Consider the following 12269-nt stretch of genomic DNA (forward strand, 5'->3'; position numbering starts at 1 on the left):
TCCCTCTCATTCATGTCACCTCATTTTCTGATAAAATTCTATTTTTGGTTATAATATCAGAGACATTGTGAACAATGTTAATGCACGGGGCACCTCATTTTCTCCTCTCTCATTCCTCTAGCAGCCACCTTCTCAGATCTGCATACCATCCCTGGTATGGTAGCAGTGGTAATAGAGAGTCTAGAGATACCTGTCCCCACCTTGACGTGCTTCTTACATGTGCCCTTGCTATAGCACTGGTGCCAAACTGAATCTATCACACCTCCAAATGTCCAATTTTTGCTTGCAATGCAGACATACGCAAATGCCTAGCCAAATTTTACAAGTGCAGATTACAAAGCAGAAGGTAGCAGTTGAAAAGAACTGCTATGAAAGCTAAGAAGAGAGGGACTAGATGAGATGATCTGCAAAAGTCAATAACAAAGAGAACAGCAGCAGATTGAATTCTAGAGACCTTGCAGAGAACGAACAGAAACAATTAAATCCAATAAAAAAGTAACAATAAGTAAAATTAGTTACCTGCACACAAACTTTGTGAATTATTGTGTCAGGATGAAGTTTACAAGAACAATTTCTCAATCCTTTAATAAACTACTTCTTGGAACAGCAAGTTATAGAGCTCAAATTCAAACACACTGTTTCTAATTTCCACTACTTTTCCCTAAAACACAAAGTAACAACTGAGTGTTTTTTACTATATTGTATTGTTAGGCAGGAAATTCCAGTACAGCCCTAGCTATAATAACACTCTAATTAGATAATTATGTCTTTGTAAATTATTTTTGGACAATTAAAAAATAGGATACAGCATATACTTGAAAAGGTAGTCACAAAAAGTGGGTAACCAGAGCCTCACCATAGTGTAACCTTTCTATCTCCTTTAGCTTTAGTGAAGTTTGGTAAAATCAGACCAGGCATGGATTTGATGCGGCTTGTTTTCAGGGTTCATTTGCATTCCCTGCAGTGAATTCCCAATATTATAAAGGACCTTGTGCACTGCTTGCTCTGCACACAGAATAATGAAGATGCCATGTGATCTGGTAACAAGAGAGCTGTGAGGAAAAATGAGTAATTACTACTGACTACATTTTGAACAATCTTTGCTTAAGCAAGGAGGTTATATTTTGAAAACATTTTTCTTCTGCCCAGGCCATAGATGACAGTCTAATTTGACAGAAGGGAAAAAAAAGGAACAGGAAATGCTCCATGTAAGAAATGCTTCATTTCTTGCAAGGCAACCAGTAGATAAATATTACAGTGAAAGTATCTCATACAGTGACAGGAAAACTTAGGAAGTTCTCCAAGATAGACCCATCCCCTTCTTTGAAGGAAATGTAGATTGAGAGGGACTATGCAAGTCTTTCATCTGACATGTTTAAGATTTAAATTCGCACAACTGAGTAATGAAGACCATCAGTGTGGACAAAAGAACTGGTATAATGTGAAATTAATATCATTTCCATGTAGCATTCACCATCTTAAAAAACCCAAAAACCTAATTTCTCCATTTGAGCCTTACACTCACATGTCACTCTCATGACAGATGTGTCTCTTACACTTTATTTCTCAGTTCAACCTCTTTCTGCTTATCTCAGATATGCAAGCTCTCTAGGTTCACCAAGTAGGATAGACAACTGTGTTTCTTAATACTAATGAACTAAAGAACACCTTGAAACACACGTGGCCACTAGTCTGACAGGACTCATCCTATGTAGGTATTAGCACACTGACTTGCATGATTTTACACACGGGAAACTAAATGGTGCTGCAGCAGGAGTAAGGAGCTGTACAGACCAGGAATCATTTCTAACCATCTCTACATTACCACCATCATTTTGTGAGCAGAGCAAGGGAAAAGCTAGGCTACATGGATGCCAGCCATGTCATGCCACTAGTCCTCAGGACCACAAAATGGACCTCACAAATTTACTAATATAGATGTATCATTAAAAATCAGCTCTCTAAATACTCAAGAAGAGATGGCTGACATCCAAATGAGAAAAGCCTGGAGCTTTTCATAGAGAAACAGAAGCTCTGTAAGAGCCTGCCAACTGCAGAAGCAGCTGTTTTGTGTGCTACAAAACTTAGAAATCCTCGATAGCTTCTTGGCTGTCTAATAACATAACTGAGCCTTCATTCAGTGGGGAGGCAGTAACCGTGTCTGTCTGTCCCTAATCCAGCTGCCTCCTTGGTGGCAACTGTTTGGCAAGTTCAGAAATTATTTGGGAGGTGAGATTGATCAAATGATAGACAGCATGATCAACTGAATCCTTATTTCCCAATGAATCAGACAAATATAATCACATTTGGGGTCACTATTAGTTTAACATAGAATTATAAACTCTGCTGAGATTAAAGCAGTCAAGCCAAGCGGGATGTGTATTTACACCCCCAAAGGAAAAACCACGAGAGCTGGCCAAAAGCTGAGCTGTCATGGGGCTGCACAAGTTCCTCTCAGATTCACAGATATAAAGAGATGTTCTGTCAGTGGTGAAACAGACCATAAGGAAAAGGCTAACGTGTCCTGGATTTGGAAATGAAAGGCAATGATTTAAAATAAAAGTAATAATAATAATATGGACCTGCCCTGCCCATGTTTGAAATTAATTCTGGCTGAAGCATGAAACTACTGTACTGCTAAGTTCCATAGAAAATGGAAGCCACCTAAGTACTCACAGGACTGTGCAAGGAGGAGACCATTATAAGGATGTGATGGCTAAAGTAGTCCAGGCAAGTTTGCTTATTGGAAGGAAATTGGAGAAATGGCATTCCCCTAAAACTAGCAAATTTAGTTCTTGATTATAGGACTTCACAATGGATACTGAGGGACTGCCAAGTTTGAAACATGAGGAAAATACAGAATGCAGAGACTTCTCCAAGAAAGGAGGAGCGGGTATTTGTAGTAGATATCAGCAGGGCATGAAAAGAAGTGGCTGCACATGGACTGAGTGACAGACTCAGGTCAGATGAAAAGCCATATAACATGTATGGCTTTAGAATATATAGTAATGTTTAAAAGCACTGAGGAAACGGAGATGAGGTAGCAGGAAACGCAGAACTTGGAAAACATGCAAAGATGAAATGATGTAAAGAGTATGTTTACTGGAAAGAGTACATTTAAGAGTATGTTTCTGTAGGACATGTGGGTTGCAAGGCATTTAGGCATGGTGTTCCAAATTTTGGGAAAAAGTTGAAGGGTTGCTATAACCAAAAGAATAAAATAAAATCAGGTGGAACTCAAGAGATAGCAAGACTGACTGACCTTGCCTCACATCCATGCTTTCGAGAAATAGTTGCTTATTCTGACCTTTATTTTTCCAAGAAATTTTGGTACTGTGCAGTGTATTTAAGAGTGATTACTGCACAGAGATGTGGGATATTTAAAAAAGTCTGGTGCTCCAGTAAATCAGTATGAGCTGTAGAAACTTCTCAGCTTATGGCATACCTTAGCACCATCAGCACCTTACCATTTACAATGTTTGGCCATCAGCTTTGTTTGCTTAAGCACTATTTTTCCTTTTAAATTTATTTCATCATTCATCACAAAAGCTTTTGAAATCCTCAGGTGCATGTATGTCCTCACACATGCTTCAATTGCGGACCCGTATTTTATAATGGTGCAATCCACTGTCTTCAGCTGACATACTTCCAACTTATATTGACATAAATTTGCACCTACATATATGGCATGTTCTTCGTACATTTACAGCAGAACATATTGCAAGTTCCAGACAGAACACCATCAAACCAAAACCGACACAAAACCCAAGAGCTATGGTGGTTCAAAGAATAGCACTGTGTAGTTTTGGTTCCTGAGCTACAGATTCCTCATAATAAACAGAACTACAGGATATAAGATGATGGGTGAGCACAAGGGAAATGTGGCTTAATGCAGGATGTTGATTTATTTAAAATTAAATGGAAAAATGAGACTGTATCACTTCACTGAGCTTTAACATTCTGAAACTGTCTAAATTCTCAATTTTTTTCTCTTTCACATTTTATTAGTCTTTTATTCTTCAAAATCTAGGAAAAGGAGGAGGTGATAGGTTGCCCAGCACTAACTGAAAGTCCATACAGATATCTGCCAGTGTGTTAACTCATGAAATTTATGTCTCTCAGTACTATAATGTCTCTACTTTGCTCCCCTGCAACATGAATAGGTATCTCCTGTTCTTGCCTCCAGAAGTGCTAATTTCCACAGTGGGGGATTGGTGAAATGGTTGCAAGGTAAAAGGCATTTGAAAGCTGGCTTTCAAAAACCTGGGGGGGGGGGGAAAAAAAAAAAAAAGATGCTGTCCGTTGTAACTCCATGGGGTGGGGGGGGGAAAGAAAAGAAAAAGAAGAAATTGTTGGAGGAATAAGGAAAACACAAAGGGAAAGAAATGTGAAAGAAGAAAATGATGAGAGATATTAGACATATTTTTTTCCTGTCCTTTCTTTAAAAATGTACACAAATGCAATAGTCATGAAACAGAGACAAATCACACCAACTAGAAATAGATATAGCGAAAGTAAGCACCACTATTGACCATGTCACTGAAGTCCCGAAAAGTGGAAACAATACAGAGTATGTCACACTAGATCCCATACAAGTCTCCACTGGCCTTTAAGTTACAGAATAAATTTGTGGAGGGACAGAAATGATAGCAGCAAAATTAGAGATAGTAAGAACATCAGCAAAACTAAAGCAGAATACAAAAAAGAGAGAAGATGAGAAAATGAGAAAGTGGTATGTTTTAAAGTGCAAGAACTTGAAGAAAATGTCATAACCAAATAGGTCTTTAGATCAGTGGTGGTTAAACACTTCAGAAGATGAAGAAAAAACCCGCACAGAAGACTACTGTGAAACAATCTGCTATGGGAGGGCTTTTCTCAACCCCAATCAAACAGATCAGCTAAATACACAAAGTACGGGGCATATATTCCTTTCAAAACATTCTCTTTCTAAAGGGGTAATGGTTTTCAGACTTCTAATTTTCTTATCAGCTACATACACGTTTCAGATGATGTGTAAAACTGAATTGAAGAAACCGAAAGCTCCTAAAGGTGTCACTCCAAAACCAGTGCTCCCAGCTTCTGCTTTCCAGCATTCAGGAGAGAACTACAGTCTGTCTCAACAACATTGCCTCTAAAATGGAGTTTAAGAGAGACACTTGTTGTAATTGTGGTATCATATTAATGTGTATTGCTAAACAGCTTTTGACCTGAAAACAGCTACATGGGTATTTTTGTTTTCCCAATTTTAAATGGCTTAGGAAAAGTAGAAAGAATTAACATTTATTGTGAAATTTCATTTATTTGTGCAAATGTTTTAGAGTTGACTACACATACAGAATTACTGTATGTGTAATTAGAGAACATATTTACCATTGCACTATCTGCACTGCTAACTCCTCATCAGCACCTCACTTCTCTCTGAAATGCATCATTATATTTAAAACATAAGACCATGAAGCTAAGACACAGAGCAGCTATGTGACTTCCCTATGAACAGGCAGGGAGTCAACAGCCAGATCTGGGAGTAAAACTCGGCATGCACCAAGCCTCCACACAGAGAAGGTTATCACAGGGGTAACGTGAGAGAGGCGAATTCAGTGTCACAGGTCAGCAAGAAGTATGACAACATATGCTGGGTAATGAGATAACGGATATACGTTGTTATTTTGACCAGTTCACATTGCCTCTTGTCTCTGAAATATGCCTTACTTTTAATTGCAGCCGCACTCTACTCGAGAAGAACCTCCAGCAGTTTTCTCTGGTGTCTATCAGGCCCAGGGCTTAGACTTCTTTTCTAACTCCTGTAACTATGCCCTTCATGTCTTCATCACTGAACAGATCTGGAACCTCTCCTGCGAAAAGACAAAGGGGTAGTTAGGAGAAGCCTTACACATACAACCCGAGAAACAATCTTCTACGTGGTATCTAGCACAATGCGGTTTAGGTGCACAACTAGAGCTATGCTATGATAATAGATAAATCAAGTAACAAAACAGTTCCTTCTTGTTCCCCACACTTTTTCACGTAAAAAGAACAATTTTTTTTTTTTTAACGGCAAGGAAGCAACATTGTTTTAGAAAGACAAAAACATTTGCCCTGATAGGAAGTTCAATCATAAATTATGTATCCCTCAAAACAGTGGTTCCTTTTTTACAGGCTGTTAGAAAATTGTTTTCCAGTCTGGTTACAAAAAGTAAATAATAATTAAAAAAAAAAGTCTTTCATGATGCTCTCCAATTGTACAGCATGATATAATTTCCATTTTTCTTCCACCCTATCTCCAGATCCCCACATTCAGAACCCAAATTCTCTGATTTTTAAAACATGGGTGAAACTACATTGCTGTCTGTTACACTTGTGCAGTCACAAAGACATTGCCTGAAGGCAGCGAAATCACATCAAAGCAAACATGGCATTAAGTCAAAGAGAGATTCCCATCTCCCCCCAGATCAACGCACTTATGCATGATAAGCCTTAGGAATTTCTCTCCTGCATGGGCAATGCTTTCTCAAGCAAGTTGGACCCAATGCTCAAGCTGGATGGGTTGACTTGGCCTCTCTAAAAGCTTCCCCTACAAACACCTGAAAGAGAAATAATCTCTTTAAAGTTCAACGAAACCACAGATCATTTGTCATTGGAAAAGATCTTTCAAGAAATGTATTGGTCTAATCACCTGATGCCAACAAGTCATTAATCAGCACAAGAAAGCATTCATCTGGAACCTGGGCATCTGTCAGCAAAAACACTGTGGGCATGTTCTTGGCACCAGTCTTGATGTACAAACTGGCAAGATCTACCTGTAAGGAAAGGAGGCAATCACTCATGTTCTGTTAAAACACTGATACAGAGAAAGTGTGAAAGGCATGTTAGTGGATGGCAATGCATTTCTGACTGCTTACTTTTTTTCATTTTATTTACATATCAACAATTTCCTGCATAACATCCAAAGCAAAAAAGCAGTTTGCCTCAGTTTTCCATATCAAACACTGAGGTTTTGACATGACTAAAAAAAGGATATTGCTGCTCCCCATCAAGAGCAGCCATAACCATACCAATAATGCCTGAGAGTAGCACTGAGGAGTCAGATTGACTTTAAACTCTGTTATTTCTGCAAGACTTGGGTTTTTTTTAGTGAACTTATTCAATTTAAAAAAAAAAAATTGAGTAGTGCACTGGTGCACTGTTACTTTTGCTGTCATATAAGGATGCTAACACCATTTTGCTAGCAGTAGTACAAACATGGAATGCCTTTTGGCATGGGGTTCTAGAATAAAACCAACCCACATCAGTTGCATTCAAGTGTGGTCACATTTGAAATACAGAATAAGGTCAACCCTTGCTGATATGAACAAGTTGCCTCACAACCTAGCAGAAAGAAGATCCTCAGGCTTGTTTAATAGAGTCTTAGAAGTTTCCCCACTTGAAAACAGCATTGGGGAAATGACCACTTGAGCCCACATCTTACACTGCACCTCATTTGCCCATGGAAGGAGGGCGCAAGAAGTTAAGACACCATGTAAGACACTGAAGAAGATGCAGCAGTTTTCCAAAGCAGAACAGCATGTACCTCCCTCTGAAAACTGATGCCTCAGGCTGCACACATTGTGGTGGTTTGGCCATGGCCCAAGGCTAACAGAAGGGCTTTTTGGGGACCACCATACACCAAATTTGGCCATAATCAGATCCTTATTTAGCCGTGTCTGAGATTCAGAAGCACTGCTTGCTGTCTGCACAGAGTGAAGAGGCTAAAAATGTTCCCTCCTTCGCTTTTTGCTTACATAGATAGGGCTCAGTCTTGCAAGGACCTGAAGTCTGTAAGCCTGATAAAGCACTACACTCAACTATGTTCCTTATCTTTGCGTATGACCATTTTAAGTGATTAAATGACTCGCATGCAACAAGGACAAAATTTTGCACTGTGTTCACCCTTATCAACTTTATTCCACTAAATGAATACACGTGCAATGACACGCAAAATATTTGTAACAAATGGCTAACTTAAATACCAGAACTTCAACCACATCTTTGTCTTATGTGAAATTGTAGTATGTGCCTTGGAAAAAGTGGAGAAAGTACAAAAATTCTGTGAAGCATATGAACAGACACTAAAATATCTTTTGACCACCCATTTTTCAGAGATAAAGAAAACAAGAGGTACATCTGGAAACCACAGGAACCACAGGGGTTGTTACTGTAAATTATACTGTTGCGCCTGTGATTTTATCAAGCCTGTGCAACAACAAACCACATTCCTGAAGTAGTGAACTCAACAGACTCAAATAATATCTATTAGTTTACCCTCAGGGCCTGGATCCCATAGTCTTTCTTCAGTGTGATTTGGAAAACCTCCAGGGAGCAGAAAACCTCCAGAGGCTGCCAGCCTCAACAACCTTTGTTTACCACTAGCACCTACTCCAATCAGAAGTGCATTACCCTTAGGGGCTTCTAGGATATGACTGGTCCGACACCTGATGACAAAAAGACAATAATGTAACATAGACTTCAACAACTTCATTAGCCAAGTTTCTCAATTTCTTTTTATTGCACCAAGCTTTCTTTCTTTTTTTCCCTTCTTTCTTTTTTGTCTATTTTTGTGGAATGTGCTCCTGACACCTAAAGGCACATTATCTTCAAATCAGCATTTAGTTTCTTTCCAATATTTGAACAAGCAGAAAGAAAAGCTGTTTTCCTTTGTCAAATATTGAAGGTCTGCACTGATCTCTACAATGACCAGAGCTGTCTGGTTGTTCATTCTTTACATTGAGCTGCTCCAAAGCATCATTACAAGATGCCGATGGACCCTGACTGGACTCAGAATAAAGACCTAGTTAATTTGAAGAGAGGTTGACTGGGCCCTAGGAGCACATGAGAATTTCACATCTGGCATTTTGCACCACAAAGGCTGAAGGATAACTAATCACTTCATGAAAAATATGCATTTAAGTTACTCCTGGAATATCTAGCCCAGGCTACTTAAGGCATGCTTTTATTTGCTGATCACGGAATACTATATGATGAATGAGGCCAGACGAGAATCTGGCCGCAAATAAGACAAAACTTAGTTGCTAGAATTTTCAAATGTAAGTATTGAGGTAATTCCTCCCCCGAAAAAAACATGTTTGAGACATTAAAACAAATATCTTGCAGTTGATATCTTAATCATTTATATAAACATCTAAAAATTATTTTCAAAATTTCTTTTTTTTTTTTAAATCAGATGCAGATTCTAAGGGATTACAGCCTAGCATCATCAGACCAGAGTTTAGTGACAGCACATTGGACCTTTTGCTTCATTTTTCTTCCATGTATCAATGAAAAAAAAACAAAAAGCAACCTCCTCATTCTCTTTATGTCTCATGCCACTGAAAAAATCATCCCTGAAAAAACATCAGTGAGAACCTTCTTAAATAAAGGGATAATGTGTCTAATCTGCTTGCATCTAATAAAGATGTAGAAACCTGTTCAACCAAAACATTACTGGAAGCCAATTCTCTTTGACCTCACTGTAGAACTCTGTCAGCCTTATTCATGATTTCACAATGGATCCATAAAAAAAACAAAACATAAAAGGTGCGGAAAAAATTTACAGGATTTGATTTCACATACACTTTTCCAGGACTGCCAACTTGTAAGGCTAAGACACCCTGCCACTTTGCTTGCCAAACTGGGACACTACTCTCGGTCACTAGAGTTCAGAGAGAAGATAATGGCTTACCAACATTTTCAAGCAAAACCAGCGATACCTGAGAAGGCTTCTGTCTGCAATTCTGATGATTATCACATCAACCTCTAAATCAGCAGAACAAAATCTACAGTCCCTATGAAAGATCCCTATGATTATCTTTGTAATTTAAGCTCTTTTTTAATCCTCTTGGAGAGAAACTTCTACAATAGACTGCTTTGTCAAGAGTGCCTTCTCTTACATAGCTCCTGCCTGAATATGTGCAAAGTGAAAAACGATGACACTGAAATCCTAGTCCAACTCAATGAGAAGAAAAGGTTCTGTGTTAAATGATTTGACATTGCAAATAATAGAAACTGCTTTAACAAAACTAAGCTCTGCCAGCATGGGCCTCTCTCTCTTTCTGGAAATAACTGGTATTATACATGACCAGAATGACTGTCTACGTCGAAGAAAGATTACAAATAATGACAAGGAGCAGCAATGAAGTCTGTGCCTTGCTTATTCAGCAAAATCTTCACTTCGTCTTCTGAAAACTGGCTGGTTTTCTTCCATGTATGGAAACAAAGTAGATGCAGTTAATCAGATTCTCAAAACAGAAACTGAGATTTTGGGCCATGACGCATATTAAGATATTGCCCGACATGAGAAACACAACATTAAACTGAGATAAGGTAAAAATACAGATGAAAAAAATCTATGGATAAATAAAATAAAATAAATCCATGATGACACTTAGAAGTCTGGTCTGGTTTGGGTTTTAAAAAGTACTAGGCTAGGCAGCAAAGCAACCTCAAGTCTGCCATGCACCATTTAGTATATGCTTAAGGTATTACTGGTCCTTGTTTTAAATTAATCTAATTTTAAAAGCATCTTCCTTTTCTTGGAAACAAAAGATAAATATTACTTTTCTTACAAAGGCCTGTTACATCATTAACTAGTTAAAAAATAGGGTAGACTATCTACAACATTATAGATTATCTGTCCAACCTCAGAGAACAAGTGATGTTAATTTTGGTGCAGAGCAAAAAAAGGATGAATCTCTGTTTAAACAAACAAAATGGAGGTTAGCTTTAACACTGAGCCACAATCTACTCCTCCACAATGGCACCAATAAACAAATATATTTAGCGGGACTATTGCTGCATGGTGCCCGTGCATAAGCCTTCCATTGACAGTGTTATGTGTCTGCACTTCAACAACCTCTGAACAGTAAAAAGCAACAACTTTGTGCAAACATTGGTACCATCATGATGAATTACTTATTCCCTTTATAGATATCCCACTTACACATGCTGCACGGCACCTTCAAATAAGACAAGGTAAGAATAACCACCTGTGAATCTTCTCAAGGGGGAAGCTTCCTGGGTCACCTCTTTTCACTTACCCAGGCACCTGGTTCTCCTCAGTAAGGAAGATGCTTGCACTGGGGGCTGAGGATAAACAGATAGTGTGCTATTGCTACTTACAGTTCCAGTAAATAAGACCTTTCACTACCCAGTTTTTAACTTGCTGGCATTAGGCAAAATATTTTCAAGCTACTAACTTACCTCAAAATACTTGTGCATAGCATCCATCATCATTTTATAAAATAAATTACAGTCTTTGTTTTCTGCCAGTTTATCCCCATAGACACGTGCTGATTCGTGAAGCCAGAGACGTTGAAGATCATTTGGTTGCTGTAAACACTTGGGTGTAGCAAACAGAATACCCTAAAAGATAACAAAATATATATTTTTTTTAAATGCTGTCATCTGACATCAAAATATGCTACTTCTAAAGAAGACTAACTGATAGTCTGCAAAGACATTAATCATACAGAGTAGATACTAAATACATATTGTGCTTGAAACTACATATTCTTTAACACAAACCAGAATGTCTATAAATTAGCAAGTTCCCCAGCCAACTGAGCATGGAAAATTTGACTATAAGAAATGTCTGCTCTCCACTGACTGGCACACTTAGGTGACTCGTTATGGTTTGAGGCTCTGGTGCAGTACGGGACACAGGGAAGTATCAGCACTGCCAGGACCTTATGTGTTCACTAGCCCTGTTTTGCAATACCACTCAAGAAAACAGGACACAGTTTAGCATGACAAAATTAGCACTTTCTCAACTGTCACCTCAAATTTCCTTCCTTATCAAATTCCACACCAGGATGGGTGCAAATATGCATGATGGGCCAGTGCATCCCCATCAAATCAGGTATGTGTTATAACAGGAGACCTGACCTTGCCTCCTTGCTAACAGTTCACGATGGTCCATGGGGTGGCCAGGCAAGAAAAATACCCTGGAAGAGAACAGAACTGCAGTCCAAGGAACAGGAAAGCAGGTAAAACCAAACCAAGATCAGACTCACCTGATTTTACAAGAGGGACGAGGATTTCCTCATTGTATTTTATCCTTCCCTCATTCTTCTCCCTGCTCTGGTGTTTGGCTACTGGTTTCAGCCCCTCCTTCAGACCTTCTTCAATCTGTTTCATTCTACCTAGTCTCCAGAAAGTTGTTCTTCCTTCTAAACAAATGCTGACCTTCTCTTCTCAAAATAATAAGTAAGCATAGCAAATTTTGCAAACCATTGCTC

General features: G+C 38.7%; 1 protein-coding gene across 1 annotated transcript in view; it reads right to left on the minus strand.

Moving 5' to 3' along the window:
• DNAH11 (dynein, axonemal, heavy chain 11) overlaps positions 1–12269 on the minus strand; it is a gene marked incomplete at its 5' end in the record, with an annotated part of 110610 nt that overhangs the window by 68890 nt on the left and 29451 nt on the right. Inside the window, 7 exon segments of the mRNA XM_010294342.1 lie at positions 5710–5852; positions 6674–6797; positions 8299–8364; positions 8366–8468; positions 10973–11018; positions 11070–11115; positions 11233–11394. Coding sequence (XP_010292644.1) covers positions 5710–5852; positions 6674–6797; positions 8299–8364; positions 8366–8468; positions 10973–11018; positions 11070–11115; positions 11233–11394 — 690 coding nt within the window.

The sequence above is a fragment of the Phaethon lepturus genome, unplaced genomic scaffold (genome assembly GCF_000687285.1).
Source record: "Phaethon lepturus isolate BGI_N335 unplaced genomic scaffold, ASM68728v1 scaffold6249, whole genome shotgun sequence".
NCBI lineage: Eukaryota > Metazoa > Chordata > Aves > Phaethontiformes > Phaethontidae > Phaethon > Phaethon lepturus.